Source organism: Kryptolebias marmoratus, linkage group LG9, assembly GCF_001649575.2.
Source record: "Kryptolebias marmoratus isolate JLee-2015 linkage group LG9, ASM164957v2, whole genome shotgun sequence".
NCBI classification, from domain to species: Eukaryota; Metazoa; Chordata; class Actinopteri; order Cyprinodontiformes; family Rivulidae; genus Kryptolebias; species Kryptolebias marmoratus.
This window is the reverse complement of record NC_051438.1, coordinates 12,917,005-12,933,425: the sequence shown is the minus strand read 5'-3', so window position 1 is coordinate 12,933,425 and position 16,421 is coordinate 12,917,005. Positions and strand designations below refer to the sequence as shown.

The 16,421-nt window shown below is 42.1% G+C and overlaps 1 protein-coding gene across 4 annotated transcripts in view; it reads left to right on the top strand.

The window, feature by feature from the left end:
- unc5a (unc-5 netrin receptor A) overlaps positions 1-16,421 on the top strand; it is a 163,259-nt gene that overhangs the window by 106,854 nt on the left and 39,984 nt on the right. For 2 of the 4 annotated variants that reach the window (XM_017426693.3, XM_017426692.3), the window contains exons 3-6: positions 1,012-1,155; positions 3,351-3,454; positions 4,586-4,766; positions 10,527-10,694. In XM_017426693.3, coding sequence (XP_017282182.1) covers positions 1,012-1,155; positions 3,351-3,454; positions 4,586-4,766; positions 10,527-10,694 — 597 coding nt within the window. The remainder of the gene's footprint in view (positions 1-1,011; positions 1,156-3,350; positions 3,455-4,585; positions 4,767-10,526; positions 10,695-16,421) is intronic. The other 2 variants (XM_017426695.3, XM_017426694.3) reach the window with 1 other exon arrangement.

The following is a 16,421-nucleotide window of genomic DNA, read 5'->3' as shown; positions in this document are numbered from 1 at the left end:
GCTCAGACAGATCAAGATTGCGAGGGGAGTGGAAGAGTGTCACAAAGTGCTTTTATGCAAATGGCAGTCGGGGAGAAGCTCCCCGTTGAATCTGAATATAATGGTCTGTGTATTCTTCCTCTATCAGTCTCCAGGATGTGTCCACTGCGATTTAAAAATGTTCTGGGCTCATATGAACCCTTCTCACCCAAACAGAAGATATGAGTTGGAGCGACGGCTGGAAGCTCGGAGAAAACACGGCAATCTTTTTATCAGAGAGAAGACACAGGGGTGCACGTGGTGGGGATCAGGGTCGCAGCTCAATATATAAAAATATACCCGTGGATTGTAGGTTCCGAATATAAGAGCAAAGGAAAATGAAATGAAGGATTTCTTCACAAAGATAAGAGAGACGAGACTCTGACAATGTTATATTGTTTGCACAGTTTAGCAGAATGGATTTTGGCCCAATTTTGCTTTTATTTAGAGAAGGCTTGTCTGTCTGTTCTGCCAAAAAAAAAGCAATAAGCTGCTTTTTTTACCTCGTGTTACAGAAGCATCTCTTATATCAACACTGTTGGAGGAATGCTCCATAAATTGAACTCTTCCCCTCCCTTCCGGATTTGATAATAGAGAAGCAGCCTACAGTATGCTCGGTGTTTTGGTTTACAGCGTTTGTTTAGCACTCTGTAGTTCCTTCCCAACTGTTGCCGTTTTAACGCCCTCCAAATTACAGCAAGGATAGCTGGGAGGCTCTCGTCTCATTTTCCTCAGTTAACAAGCTCTCTGTTTATAGAGGATTACGGTTGTCTGCTCGTTTATTCTGCCAGGGTTTTTTTTTATTTTTTATTTTTTTTATTTTAATTACTTTGCCGGTTTAGTTCAAGGTACAAAATTCACTAAAGGTTTCAGGTCTGCTCAGTTGTTCTTCCCCTCCAGTTTTTTTCGCCCTTTGTTTCAGGCAGACAAGCTGATGTCTCATTCAGAGCACATGTTCATTGTTTTTTTGTTATTTCTGTGCTTGCTTTGCAGCACTGCCAGTCATGCAGGTGACAATTGAAATCACCAGACAGCAGGTGGAGAAGATTTTTGGCCTTGATGAGTACTGGTGTCACTGTGTCGCCTGGAGCACCACTGGAACCCAAAAGAGCCAGAAAGCATTCATCAGGATTGCTTGTGAGTGCACTTTAAACTGATCTGAGTGTCCTTACAAATGCATGAGCTGTTTAAAGCAATAGTTCAGATCTTTTGAAGTGGGGTTCTGTTGGAAGGTTGCAGACTATTAATGTCTTACCTGTTGTAGATAGTTCTTTGAAGGGCCTCAGTTTTGAGAAATAGTTTAATTTTGACTGGATTAATGAGCTAATGGCTAGACCAAAGTGGATTGCTGCCGTCTTAAAACACTTGCAATTTTAGAAATATCAGGTGGTTTGTGTGAACATTATTTTGGATTACACAGTTATTTACACAGAATTATGTGGTTATTTCTGAATGCAAATAGTATCAGCTAGCTGTCGCACTTCCAGCAGGATGATCATAATATTTCTGATGAAATAATCATTTAATGTGAAACTGATGACTTTGTGAATGTTCATTTGCAGGAACGATGATGAAACTTGAAGTCTAAGTTGTTTTAAAACAACATCAATCCACTTTAATCTTGGCCTCGCTCAGAGTAACCGTTAACTCATTAATCTGATCAGACCTAAACTGTTCCTCCAAACTGAGGCCATTCAAAGAGCTGACTATAATAAGTAAGATATTAATTGTTCAAAACCTTTCCGCAGAATCCCACTTCAAAGGAAGTATCCCTTTAACATGTCAGGTTGTAATAAGAGGTTAATCAATATGTATATTTTTGACTAGTAGGGAAAATACAGGACAACTTTCATTTAACAATTAGTTCAATCTGATGTGTTTCATCACAGTTTATAATTTAGTTCAGTAATCTTTTGTGATTTTACTGATACGAAGAAAATATGAGACCATTGCAAAAAGAGTGAGAGAAAAAAAATGTATCTCTTTAAAGACAGTTTAAAAAGGGGGAAAAAATTGGAGCACTAAATTTAAGTATTCATGAGCATATTTTTCACTAGCTACACTATATCAGCAATGATCCCTATGAAAGTAACTTGAATAAAAACAGAATTGAAATTTATTGCTGTGCAGCAATCATAAATCTGTCTGGGGAACGCAGGCACATCCCCTGCTGCAGCCTCAAAAGCTTTATTAGAGGAAGCCATTTTACATTTGAGTATTTTACAACATTCTGCCTATTATTTCCCACATAAATATGTATTATCCCAGACAAAGCCAAACGCAGCCTCCAAAACCACCAGGCTTTTTGAAAACACACATTCATTATCTACTCTTGTTTGAGAGCTTAACAAAGTCAGATAGATGGAAGATAAGGACACACACATGCTCAAATAGTGACGCAGAAGGACACATTTCCAATATTTATTTGCACCCTCTTATATCCTCATACTTTAGAGCTTTCCAGAGCTGTTACATCTCGAGTGTCCTCCAGTCCCATTGCATCTGCTTTAATTAAATTAAATGTCGTGAAACTCTCTGCTTTTCTTAACGTTTCTCTCTGTATGATTCATCAGGACAGGCTCAACATCTGTTTAAAGGAATTCAGCCCCTCACGACACAATAACACATTGCTTCGCTCTGAGTCAAAACATGGAGCGAACACATCAAATTTGCACCGAGCCGCCAGCGATCAGCAGCCCGCCTGTCTCATCTGATACAAACAGACCTGCATTTATCCCCCCCCCATCCCACTTCCATAAGAAGCAAGCCTCGCCACTTTTACCTGTGTGTAACTCACAGCCGGGGCTTACAGACAAATATATTGCAGGAGTTGATGCAACAGTAAGAGTGCTCAATGAGACGTAATGTGAAGCCCCATGCAGCCAGCCAGGCTTGCAGGAGTTCTTGTCCAGGCGCCTCGGGGCTTTGTTTTCGTGTGACTGCTCCAAGCCGTCACACAGATGGAGGCTGCAGGCTGCTGGAGAGAGAGGTGGGGGGGAGGGAGTGGGTGGGATGAAAGGGGGTAATGCAATTGCTTTTGCTTCATACAGGTCCCTCTGGCAGCAGACAAACATCTCTGAAGCAGCCAGGCAGCCTGTAATAAGCAACATGGTTGGTGCCACTGATTCCACCGTGGCTTAGGGGCCAACTGGAGTGCGACATCCTCACCGAGGCCACGGTTGAACATTTCGAGAGTGGAATTTAGAAACCACACCAAGTTGTTTTTTTTTGTTTTTTTTTTATGGACGGATTTCTTTCAAATGTCACAAGCTCTCACAGACAACCTAATTGGTTTTGTCCCCACCCCCCACCCCTCTCTTTATTTCTGCAAGACCTGAGAAAGAACTTTGAAGAGGAACCGCAGGGCAAAGAGGTGGCATTGGACCAGGAGGTGTTGCTGCGCTGCCATCCCCCCGAGGGAGTGCCACAAGCTGAGGTGAGACACAGAAACAGGAGATATTTATAGGCTCACACGTAGCATCAGTTCACCCATCCCTCACCAGGGGGACAAAGAGCACATTCAGACTCGGCTCAGTGGTATCTTTCTGCATTCCACAGGGAGCAGACAACCCCGCACAGATAAATTACAGCTCTAATTATTCCCTGTTATTGATTTATTATCTCTTTTACATCTCTGGGAAGCCATATATCACATCATCTCGTCACATTACTCAGGATAGGCTTGGAGGCTTCACTCCCCGTTTGGCATCTCTAAAGGCCCATCCATAATGAATGGGTCTATTTGCCTCACTGTGTCCTTATCTCATTCCGTCTCTCCACGCGCAGCATCTCTCATGTTCTACTCCACTTCCTCTTCTCTCCGCTCGTCTTTAGCTGGTGTGTGTTTAGAGGGCCAGAGTGGTGCCAGCTGTTTCACCTCATGTGCTGCATCCTCCCGGTCCCAGATAGGCACTAACTGCTCTAATAACAACACAACAGGAGCCCGGGCTCGGCGCTCAGACAGCCCAGAGACGAGAGCCGGCAGACGAGCCAATCACGGCTCGACAGCGAAGGGACTGTGTGGAGAGAAACGGGAAGGAAGGTGCCAACTGCGGTTCAGCAGAAAAGAACATCAGAGCAGAAGTCACCACGGGAGAAAACAGAGAGAGGAAGAAAGCCCAATTACATGCGGTATCGCGACTGGCAGTAATACCAGCAACAATGCTGCCATACCATTGCTTCTCGAGAGACAGTGCAAGGTCAAGTGAGAGCAACAAAACACGCAGGCTAGTCCATGAACACACCAAGAATTGGAAAAAAACATCAAACTTGGATCCTGGAAAAGAGTAAAGAAGCTGCAGAGCATGATTGGCTTTGGTCTCAAACCACAAGCAGTTCCGAAATAACAGCTGCCATCTTTTCACCGTACAAAAAAGGAATAAATATTCAAAATAGTGGACACGAGTATTTTCAGTTTCATGTCAGTTCATACCTCTTTTTATTTCTTGGTCAGATTGCATCAGAAAGAAAGATTCTGTTTTCCCTCATCCACGTCACGTCTGTTCACTGCGGAACGGGTTTCTCCGTCTTTGCAGGGAACTTTTTGACCATTACAATTTATTTCCAGGTGGAGTGGCAGCGAAACGAGGATTTGGTCGACCCGGCGAGCGACCCTAATTATTTCATCACGACCGACCACAATCTCGTCATCAAAAAAGCACGGCTTGCAGACACGGGCAACTACACGTGCGTGGCCAAAAACATCGTCGCTCGCCGCAAAAGCAACTCCGCCACTGTCCTCATCTACGGTAGGTGATGATAGCTTCTTTGAACAGATGTTAAGACGTGCAAAAGTTGACAGCAGGTCTGGGCTCAATTTAATCTGAAAAATATACAAACCTTAAAGGAAAGAATAGAGGAATCATTTTATGTTTGCATGCTTTGTGTTCATCTCCACATTAAACTCTGCATGCTGCATGAAACATATCTGGGTGAAGGTTTTCTCTTGGTTTTTGGGTCTTTGTTCAGTTATGTCCATAATTTACTGTGAAGTCGTATCAAATACGAAGCAGCGCTGCATGTGAGTGGCATATGGTGTCAACTTGCACACGTCAGCTCTTTTTCACTGAGTAAATGAATAGTAGTAGCATATCTGGACGTTAATTAACAGAACTTAAAATGCTGCTGGCAGGGTTTCGGAAAAAGCTGGCAGTCTCGGATGTCATGGCTGCCATCTTCCTCCTCCTCCCCTCTGCTGTGGATCCAGGAGGAGGGAGGAAATTGAATTAAGAGCAAACTGTAAATAATGACTTGGCTGGATAAGCAGAGTGACCTTTATTAAAATGCAGCCTATTTGCTATCACAGAGGGTTCAGTGAAAAGCATCCATACATACAGACAGTCTTCCTTCTCAGTTGCATGTAAACAGTAGATGGAAATCACACAGGAGGGATTCGTGAAACCACTTTGTGAATTAGGACTGAATATTTTGAAATTATATCAGACACATAATCGGTCTTGGATGCAATTTCCTGAAGATCAGAGAACGATGCGCTGTGGAAGCAGAGCAACTTCTGATGTACTAAAAGGGAGAGGGCAGACAATAATGTTTTCCCTTTGTCTGTGTGTGTGTGTGTTTATGTATCGGTCTGTAAGCAAAATACTTCAAGAACCACTAGACAAGTTTTTATGAAACTTGCAAGAAGTAGTCATTGGACGTACATTTATAAATTATTAACTTTTGGAGCTAATCCAATTCAAGATGGCTGCCACAGACTTTAGAAACAAAAGAAAATGGCTGTAGCTCAAACAGTTTTACAGATATTTTGCTAAAATCTGGTGAGGTTGTAGTTGAGTCATTCACAAAACGCACTCGAAGTGCTATTCGTTGTGTGAAATCTTTGCTTAAAACTTAGTTCTTTTGAATTCATCTTCATTTAAGGATTTGCAACATAAAATGAGAGGAAATTAAGTCCCATTTTTCTGATGTTGACTCGATCTTATAAAAGCAATTGCAGGATTTTGGACTTTTGTTTCCAGCATTTAGGCTGTACAATGTTTTAGCTCTGCTTCATTCAAACTGATTCATTGTCAAAAACCCGTATTTCCAGGAGAAAAGAGACGAAACGTTTTGGTTCATCAAAGGTGAAAATGATTCAGGAAATTCTCTCGTTAAGCTCTACGCATGTCAAAGAATTTAATTCCGTGGAACAATAAAAGCAAAAACAGACCGTCACAAATGTCCTGACATGTCATCCCTGGAGGAAGGTGTGCAAGAGAGCAAGGTGACTGTTAGCTTTTTAATGAGAAAAATCTTTCTTCAAAGAGTTTCTAAAAACAAATAAGTTACTGAATAGTTTGTTTGTGATGAGCATTTGCTCTTCTACATGCGTGGCTCTGACAGGGTAGAGGGATGCTGCAACTTTTATTATAAGTAAATGTCATAGACTTTCAGTAAAAAAAATGTTGTCAATCACTTATGTAGCTTATATGTATCTGATTACTAAATGGTAAACTGACTGTCCTTACATCGTGCCTTTCTAGCCAATCAATCTGTGCCCTCATTTTCCCATCCACAAACACATCCACACACATTCATACAGCACTCGACTACATCTCTACAAAGCTAATCTGAATAAATCATTCCATGTAGACTATTCAGTTCTTTAAACTCCATTCATTCACCGATGGGGCACATCGGAGGCGGTGAGGGGTTCAACGTCTTGCCCAGGGACACTTCAACATGTGACTGCTGGCAGGAATCAAACCTCCGACTCTCTCATTGGAGGATGACTGCTTTAGATAGAATACAAAGTCACTAAAATATTTGATAGCTGCAACCCTAATCTGAAAATAGACAAATGTACAAACGTTTTGCTTAATTTCAGGGTTTGGATATTGTAACAATACCTTAAATTACAGGAGATGACTTAAAGTTGCTGAGTAATACATTTGATGTTAATGAAAAACAACCTCTCAGGGTCTTAGTGGGCAATAACGTTAGAGGGAACGAGTAATAAACTTTATTAACAGGCTTTATGAGATTTATAATAGGAGGTCACTGTTAAAAATGCACTTTATCATATTTGAACACAAATGGCTGAGGATGCTAGCCACAGAACAGAAACCCAATTTACTGATTTATTGTATTTTCTTTCCACAGCAGTTACATTTTAAAGCACAAATAAACCGCTCCACACCTCTCTGTGAAGGTGCTGCTTTGGGAAATTTTAAGTGAAAGTCCACATTCTTCAGACGGAGCGTGAATGCGTGCGTGTGCAGCAAACACGTCAACACAACACGAGGTGACAGTAATTTGAAACGAGCTACGTCTTTTTTTATAGTTTCGCACATGTGTGCTGTCATCAGCTGGTGTACACAAAACCTCCTTGCATGGGCTACAGCACAAAAATATTCAGAACAAAGCAAAAATTATTAAAATAAAACAACAACAACAAAAAAGAAGTGAAATCCAGCAGATCAACAATTCTGTGGAAAAACACACAGTCACACTCGAGCAGGTCATAAAACATAATAAGAGAGTTTACCTAAAGTCTGGGTTGTGTTTTTCAAGAATATATATATATATATATATATATATATATATATATATATATATATATTTTTTTTCTTAATGACTTGAGAGGTACTTTGTCCCTAGGTGCATTCAGGTTGTAAATCACAAAACACTAAAAAGAAGGTCAGACGTATTTGTAGATGCACACCAGTGATTTCTTTCTGGGCTTTTTTGTTTTTGTTTTTTTTGTATTTTTGGCCTGTGGTCCATAAGATATTTTGCTAACAGAAAGGGTTGACTCAACTCTTAATGCCAAAATTTTAAACAATGATGTTGTGGAATCTGTTACCGCTCCAAGTATGTGTCAGGGATGACTCTCAGCTACAAACACACAAAACTTTAGCACATCATTTGTAAAACTGATGAGATTATAGGGTTGAATAGCTGTGGCTGTCATCCTGAATGGGGTTGAATCCAAAAATGTATTAGCATTGGATGTATGTAAAATCACTATAAGTTGTTTATGAGATGTTCTTCTGACAGAAACACATAGAGGCATTGACATGATTGCCTGCCAATGTGAAAGACAAAAACTAATGTGGGCCTTCTCTAGTTGTTGGGAATTGAAGCCAGCAGGCACAGGTATACAGGAGCTGCCATATTGTATTTTTTAGAACCTGCGTCTGCGCACTGAGGATGTGGGGCTTTACGTCCCGCCCACCAGCCCAGCACACAAAAGCCCAGCAAAACTTGTTAGGAAAATGAGCAGCGAGGTCAAAGCCGGTCCCTTTCCAGCTTCTGGTCCGAGGTCTAGCTATGTTTACAGTCTTTGATACACACATCATAAGATAAACATTGATTACCTTTCAACTTGTATTTTTTTATTTCTAGTGCAATTTCCATGAAAGTTAATCTCAACACATGTTTTGTTAAGACACTGATATAACTCACTGTTTTAGGTTTTTCTAAATTCATTTCAAGTATATTTTGTTAATTTATTTGGAATACAATCTACAACAAAAAATATTCAACACACCTTAAAGACTAAGTGATCTGCTCTGATGTAAATCGTGTCTGAACCAGTTTATTCAGATTCAAAACAAGAATCCATTTTTCAACATTTGACATAGTGCCGCTGCACATTATCACATTTGTGTTCTGCAAATATTTGATTTATTTATTTTTTTTATTTTCATTGTTATATAATTATTAATGTCACTGTTGTATTAATACCTAACAACATTAATAAACAGTAATAAAGACTGTTTGAGTTCAGCACAAACGATCTTTTCAGGCTTTTCTTCAGTTTGACAACCTGTAAAATCTGAACGGATCCAGATTTTCAAAAAAAGCTGCCACCGTGAAGGGTGTTCAGACGAAATGTGGTAATTTAGAGCGGGTGGTCAAAACACACATCCTCACGCACTCCTTTCAGCCACAGGCACAAAAATAAAAACGTGCAATTATGTCTTGCACTGATTATAATTGATTACTTTGCTATTAAAAGAAATGTAGAGTTTAGTTTTCTGTGGAGGCAAAAGCATTCACTCATCTGCTGTTTGCTTTTCTGATGACATCTAAATGTTTTTTTTGAAGGATTGCTGGTAAACCCTCTTGTGCAACGCCTTTCTTTCTTAATATATACTTGATAAAGTGACATATACTGAGGTTAAATCACGGCACAGTGTAATTTGTTCAAAGCAGACCTGTTACTGATGCCTGTGTTTCCTTATCTTACAGCAGGAACTATAATTTTCCCTGTCTACCATGCTAGTTAATCTCCCTAGCAGTAGAAAGTCCTAATAACCGCTACTTTTCCAAGGCAGTTCAACAGGGGGGCCAGAGATGCATTTTAACGAGGCCGGGCTAGTGTGACTGCACTCTGTGCTAAGAGGTAATCAGAGGCCGAGTTGCCTGGCAATTTACCTCGCTGCGCCGGGCAATCAATTGCATAGAGAGGGCGAGGAAATGATTCAGCCACGACAAGCACGGAGAGTTAGGGGGGAAATTAGGACGGCGGTATGTACAGAGAGGGAACGACAGTGCTGCTCAGGTCAATAAATCAGGAATCTCTGTACTTCATAAGCTGGGGAAAACAGAGTGGATGCTGGGACAGAACCTGCAGAATTTGATGTAATCACTTCTCTTGATTGAGACACTAAAGCTCCAATTATGTGCTAATTTACAGTTAAAGTTTAGAAGGCGATCACCGGTTCAGTAAGTGGCTGAAATAGTAGAAAATCAGTGTTTAAAGTTCATGAACTGACTGAACTTTGGTTACAGGAAGTGTTTTTGTTTAAAGAAAGTCGCACGGTGGTGTCAAACCAGCAGTGAACATGTGAAGAACAATTTAATCTGCAGCCATGTTTCAGGCTAATTATTTTTCAGTCTTTCGGCGTTTTTGAGGACAAGGTGTTCTTTGAATTAAAAATAACCGTGAGCGTTGGTTTATAATGGAATGGCTTTACTGTGACCTTTTTTAAGTATTGCATACAATATTTTTAAATAACATGAGCTAAATTGGAATAAATATTTGAGATGCCCACTTGTTACTTTGCAGCACATGTGCAGCCCTCAGAGATGAGGTGAAAGATGGCAGGTTGTCAGATTATTTTCCGCTCCCTGTTGAAGCCATCTTGTTTGTTCACCGTATTTGGCTGTAATTCCAGCTCATGCACAGGAAGCAACCCCCCCTCCCTCCCCCTTCCTCACCCCACCCCTCGCTCCTGCTCTCCCATGTGTTCACCTGACAGTGTGGGACCACGGAGTGTAAAAGCGGTCACGATTTTTCTTGCGCAGCACACTTCTTTTTTTTTTTATTTTTGTTCAGTATACATTGGGGACAAAAAGACAAATGTGCCCAGAAATAAAAGAGTTGAAACGCCACACCATTAAGCGCAGCACACTTCTTTTTTTTTTTTTTTTTTTCCCCCACCCCTCTTTTCTGCATGTCGGGTAATCCTGGCTGCTCTGTTCCTTCATCCATCCTTCCCTCCCTCCCCTCTTACCTCTCCATTTGTCCCCTCCCCCATCTCTCGGTGTCGGTCTAACAGTCAACGGCGGCTGGTCCACGTGGACCACCTGGTCGTCCTGCAGTGCTGTGTGTGGGCGTGGCTGGCAGAAGAGGAGCCGGAGCTGCACCAATCCCACCCCGCTGAATGGAGGCACGTCCTGCGAGGGGCAGAACGTCCAGAAAAGTGCCTGTGTGGCCACCTGTCCAGGTAACTCCCAGGCAACCCCTGTGTGTTCTGTGGCGCTTGGCTTCCCGTGGCTTCTTCTTTTTTTTTTCTTTTTTTTTTTGCATCTAGAGGTCATCAAATCATCTTTTTTTGGCTGCCCTTCGGTACAGCACCTTCAGTTTTTTTTTTCTTCTTTTTTTGTAGATGCAAAGCTTTTGCTGCTTCCTGCAATTAGTCTGCTTACTCAGCAATGTCGGAGCCTAATAAGGCCTCATCCTAAAAGTGATTTATTATCAGACTTTGTTTTATCATCTGCACTGCGCACAGACCCAACTTTTATTTCAGCCACATTTCTGCTTGAAGCTCATACACGTGTTCCCAGGTTTGGTTTTTGTGTCACAGCTGCTTGTAGATTTGTTACATTTGCTGCTCAAGCTGCTTAGTAAATATGAGCAACAAAAAGCTGAAATGCGGCGCTTTGTGTGTTGAGGGCATTTCATTTACCACCTTGGTCTCCTTTGTGGGAGCGTTGGAGTAGCAGAGAGTGTCCTGCCTGATAGTGAGCAACACTTATTGATCTCTGGGAGCCTGAGATGGAAGTCAAGCTGCCTCATTTGCAGCCTTGCATTAGCCCCCTGACAGGGGGGAGACAACAAGGCACAGAGCAGGACGGGAAAACGGAGGTGTAAGGTGGAAGCAGGGATAAAAACGGATGGAATTGGATATAATGGAAGAAAGAATCCAAAAAAGAGAGACAGAGAGAGAGAGCATTAACAATGAGACAGAAGTTGAGAAAGGTTGAGTGTTTCTTTGAGCAGACTGGTGTGAGGACAGACAGCTGGGACGATGCAGCCGTGCTGACTGCAGAAGAAATCTCCCACCTTCTGTAAATATCAGACAAGGAAATCCAACACCTCTGGCAGTGGCAGCTTCTCGCTGCCTAAAACTGAGGTTATCTTCCTCTGTGAATCAGGGTGTCGCCTTACATGTAAAGACATCACTAGATGTCAAGAATGAGTGTAAGTAACATGGCCCGCTGGAATACACAGTAGCAGCTGGAGGACAACGGAGGAAAGACAAATGCGCAATATCAGGATCTGGACGGAGTTCGAATTATTGAAGCTGGAGAAAAGTAGTAATGGAATTAGAATTAAAGCGGTGCCCAGGGATGCTTGACATTCCTCCACAGCGAAGCAGGATACTGACCTCCCTGAGCTTAAAGAGATTGTCAGTCCAAGCTGCTATTGTTAGACCAGCCCCCACCTCCCTCCTCCATCTATCTGCTGCTCTGCGAGAAGAAAGTGTGTAATTCCAACTATAAGGGAGCTGGGGCAAAAATTGCATTGTGCCCCGAGAACACATTTTACAGAGAGTTTGGGAAAGAAAGAACTCAATTTTTTACTGTTGATGAGAGATGGTAGAGCAACATGACCCCACTTACACCTGTCAGTCCCGTTGTTTGGCAACAGAGTGTCGTCTCTGACTCCTTCCTCCTCCCCACTTGTTACCCATCTGAGACCAGTTCCAGACCTCAGCTGTCAACACCTGGAGAGGTTAAAGTCTTAAGTCATCTCGGCAACACACACAACCCCGCAATTAGATCTCCAGTAATCATATAACTTCTATTTTTGTCTCTTCTAATACATGATATATACAACTGGATGAATCGTGAGCATGGATGCATGAATAGACAAAGAAAGCACTCACGTTCAGCAACCGACTGGACCAGCCGAGAGAGAGCGAGGGAGGCAGAGAGAGCATCACAACTTACTGCAGTTAATTATCACCGAGCGTATAGTTTTCACAGGTCTGCAAAGTGATTTCGGTCCATTTTAAACTGAGACTTGAGAGGAATGAATTGCATGTGAAGATGTAATGCAGCAGATAGGCATGATGTTATTTATTCAGACACGACTGACATTTGGATTCAGAAGTAGTGTTCTTTATTTTTTTATGCTGGCCTTGAGAGGCTGTTTTTTTTTTTTTATCCTCCATGCTGCCTTTGTTTTCGAGCTGCGTTGTGAAAATTACATGATTTAATGCTGGTCTTGTTTCAAGACTTCATTAATTATCTAAACTTGGAGTTCTGTGTTGATTATTAGCTCCCTGGTGTGTTTAACTTTCAGCATTAGTGCTTTGAAATGAATAACACGAATCTTGATTTGGTTGTTTTGCTGCCTGCGCTGGTTAATTTGTTTGTTACAGTCTGCTTTGTCTTAAACTCGTTAGCTGTCTGAGTTTTGTTGTGTTCATCCTTCAGGGATCAAAAAATGCTTTTAGCTGAGTTTAGGATTAAATTTGAAATCGACAACATACAAATGCTGTAAATTGAGTGCATTGTCGCATTGTCCAGCCAAGTCTTTGTTTTGTTAAAATGCAGACGGTCGTTTGCCACTCTACATTTAAAAATTAGCACGATTCCCTCAGATCAGGGCCACATTTTCAGACATTATAAATCGGCTTCTCAGGCTGCCACCGTCGGTAACAAAACTCGCCGCACGTCTGTTCACAATGACTCTTGTGTCTAAATGTGAGCTCCCACCTCTCACCGGGGGAAAGTGTGAAGCCAGAGAGGCTCATCTGTATTTTTGTCTAAGTCTCCTCAGTGTTTAATGAGAGTTGGCGGAGGCCTGTGTGGTGGATCAGATGGGCTCCATGCTGAGAGAGACGCAGGGAGCTGTGGAGGAGGCTAAGGCTAAAGCCCGAGGCTGAGAGCAGAGCAGATCAACGCTTGAGACAGCGAGTAGCCAAACTATGCGAGAGCTTATCTCATTTTTCTCCTTCGACTTTTCTCTCTTTTTTTCCTTCCCCCCTTTTGTTTCCATTCCAGCGCATCCTGCTGAAGTATTCCAGATAATTCTCCAATCCATCTCTTATTGACTCAGCCCCTGGACCGACTTGTGGTCAGAGCCTGCAGTCGTGTCCAATCACGCCAGCATTTCCAACAAAGACTCAAATGATCACATCTAGGAAGCAGCAGGATGACACCAGCTCCGCACAAATTAGCGTTGCCTGAAAAGAAAAGGGAACACCAAACAACCTGAGGAGATTTCTAACTTGTGTGAATTATTTAAATATAGTAATGATCCCTCTGGCTTGCCAGAGGAGTTGTGAGAATTCAGTTAGATGAAAAATAAATAGACTCGGGGTTGGTGTCTTTGTGCATGTGCTCGTGTATGTGTGTGCGTCTTCTTTTTTTCTGCACTGCATGCAAAAGTCTAATTCTGCTTTAGAAGTATGTAGTCACGCGTTTGTGGATATCATCATAGATTGTTCTGCAGACTGCACATTTCATCCATAGAATAAATGAAGGCTATGGAGGATAAATGTGGCAGCACAGCACATTAGTTTGCTATGAAAAGATAGTGGCCATCTGGTGACAGCCTTGCATCATTTTTAATAATTTGGTGCCATTTGTTTTAGCCCCCCCCCCCTTCATATCTCACTCTCTCATTTCGGTTTGTTTCAGTAGTTTAATCACCACATGAACGTAAATTCAGCTTTGCTCTGTCAGTGATTACACGATAGTCTGCAAAAAAAATTAAATATTATCATTATAATTCCTTAGGATTACAGAGTATTTGCGATTCTCTGCTACCACGTCCCAACTCCTGTGATGTGCAGAAGAAAAAGCCTCTTTTTTTTTTTTTCCCCCTCCATCAGCCTTTGATCACTTGGATTAGGGGTGGGTACTGCTGTGTTGACAGGACAGTGGGAGCAGAGAGACATCCTACTGGTCTCAGTGGTACTTGTCCGCCTCCACGTGTTTCCTTCAAGGACACAAAAACCATGAGTGTTCAGTGATCTCAGACTGTGTCTGTCAGCAGCCTTTGTCATTTTGAACAGCGGCGCCTCAAAAAGGCCCTCCCACTGACCTGCGGAGAATAGTTGGACTCCTTTTGCTTCTACACTTGGCAACACGTCCAAATGGGGGCTTGCCACTGGGTTATTGTATTACCGTCCCTCCTCGGAGACCTGCCTGACCTGACACCTGTGGCGCTGCATGATTGAAAATCAGCTAAGGTGCCTTTTGCTGCGGCGCTAACAATCTCTTTCTGGAGATTTGATAAGAAAAAAATACACAACTGTGTGGATTAGTTTCTGTTGTATGCAGTAATAAAAATTGAAGAATAAGATTTATTTCTAATTTTTATGAAAAAAAAATCAAATTCCAGTGTAAGTTTTTGTATTTCAGTGCACTTTTTGTTCAGAGGAAGTTTTGTTTGTGCCATTCACACATTTGGTTTGTGCTCACGTGAAAGGCACATTTTCTTCCTGAAATATATGACCTGCATTCAGAGATGGGCAATCAAGGCCTGTTTATGCATTCTCATCTTTCTTTTGATTTCCCACAGCCTCATATCGCACTCCTTGTCTCACATCTCCCTCCTGAAGCATCACTTTGTTTCCACACCAATCTCCCTGTTTGAAAATGTCATTTGCATGGCCATTAGTCGTGCTTTGTGGTGGAAAAGAGAAGTAGAATTTTATCATCTCGTCAAGGCAGATGTTGATCTCATCTCTTTATATTTCACAGCAGCGTGGATAAACTGAGGGGCAACATAATATATTCATTAGGATGTAATTTGCTATTCAATCATTTTCATTCCCAGCCTGGACAATCAGCCCACTGGCCCAGGGATGGGTCCACTCAATGCCAAACAAGGACAATTATCTGATTGGTTCTGCTCCCTCTGCCAAATGGATCTGACTCCAAAAAAGGTCCAAGCTGTGTCAGCATCCAACCACACACACACACACACACATACACACACACACAAGTGCTCTCAAATTCTGTAGCAGTCATTTGACAACACTCGTGGACAAACATACAGATTGGTGTGAGAGTGGAGTTTAATTCACACACTTCGTCTAATTTGTTCATCAGCTTGGCTTTCCAAATTGAGAATTGCCTGAAAATCAAACAGAACCAATTTTTGGGCTAATTATGAAATAATATGCAGCCTCACTTGTGTCTTATTAAACACAGCCTCATGAAATGCAGTAGGTATGATGTGCTGTCTGGAGGTCATTTCCCCTAGACTTTTTATTGCCAGGATTAATGAACACTTAGGTTTTCTTGCCTCTCTGGTCAGTCAAGGGAAGGGTCGCTGTTGTAGAAGTGTGCATGAGAGAGCAAATGAATGTCATCACGTCCCCTTCACCCATACATTTGGAAAAGAGAGCGAGACAGAGGTGTTTTTCCCCCCCATGAGAGCTCATTACTGCTCTTTTTCCCATTAGCCGAACGGTAACCTCCTCCAGGCTCCAACGCTGTGTCGCTCTCAGTATCACTCCACCACCTCCACCAGCTACAATGCCAAAATTACCTCCACCTTTGTGAAATGGCCTCCTTCTCCGTGTGAAGAAAAGTCACTGGTTTTTCTTATTACGAGGCATGCTCAGGACTATTACGAACCCATTTTCATTTGTCTCATTTTGCTTTGTGCTGTTTGAAGTTGTGGCCGGGCTGCAGGTGTAATGTTCATTCTTCCCGGCTCAGAGTGAGACCTCCTGTTTCGTGTTTTGCATCCAGCTGCACTGCAGGCAACTCAGCAGTTGCTGCGATAACATCTTGTTTGACAGTAATCAAACTGAAAGCACGTTGTTTAATCACACCAGTGTTCATTTAGTCAAGAAACTTGAAGCATGTGTGTTTGACAGTCGACTGAAAAATAAATTTTCCTGAATAGATCCAGTCTGCTGACAGCCGGGGCGACCGAGCTGCAGCACTGTGTACAGCACCTTCACGCCAGTGGGGTTTAACCT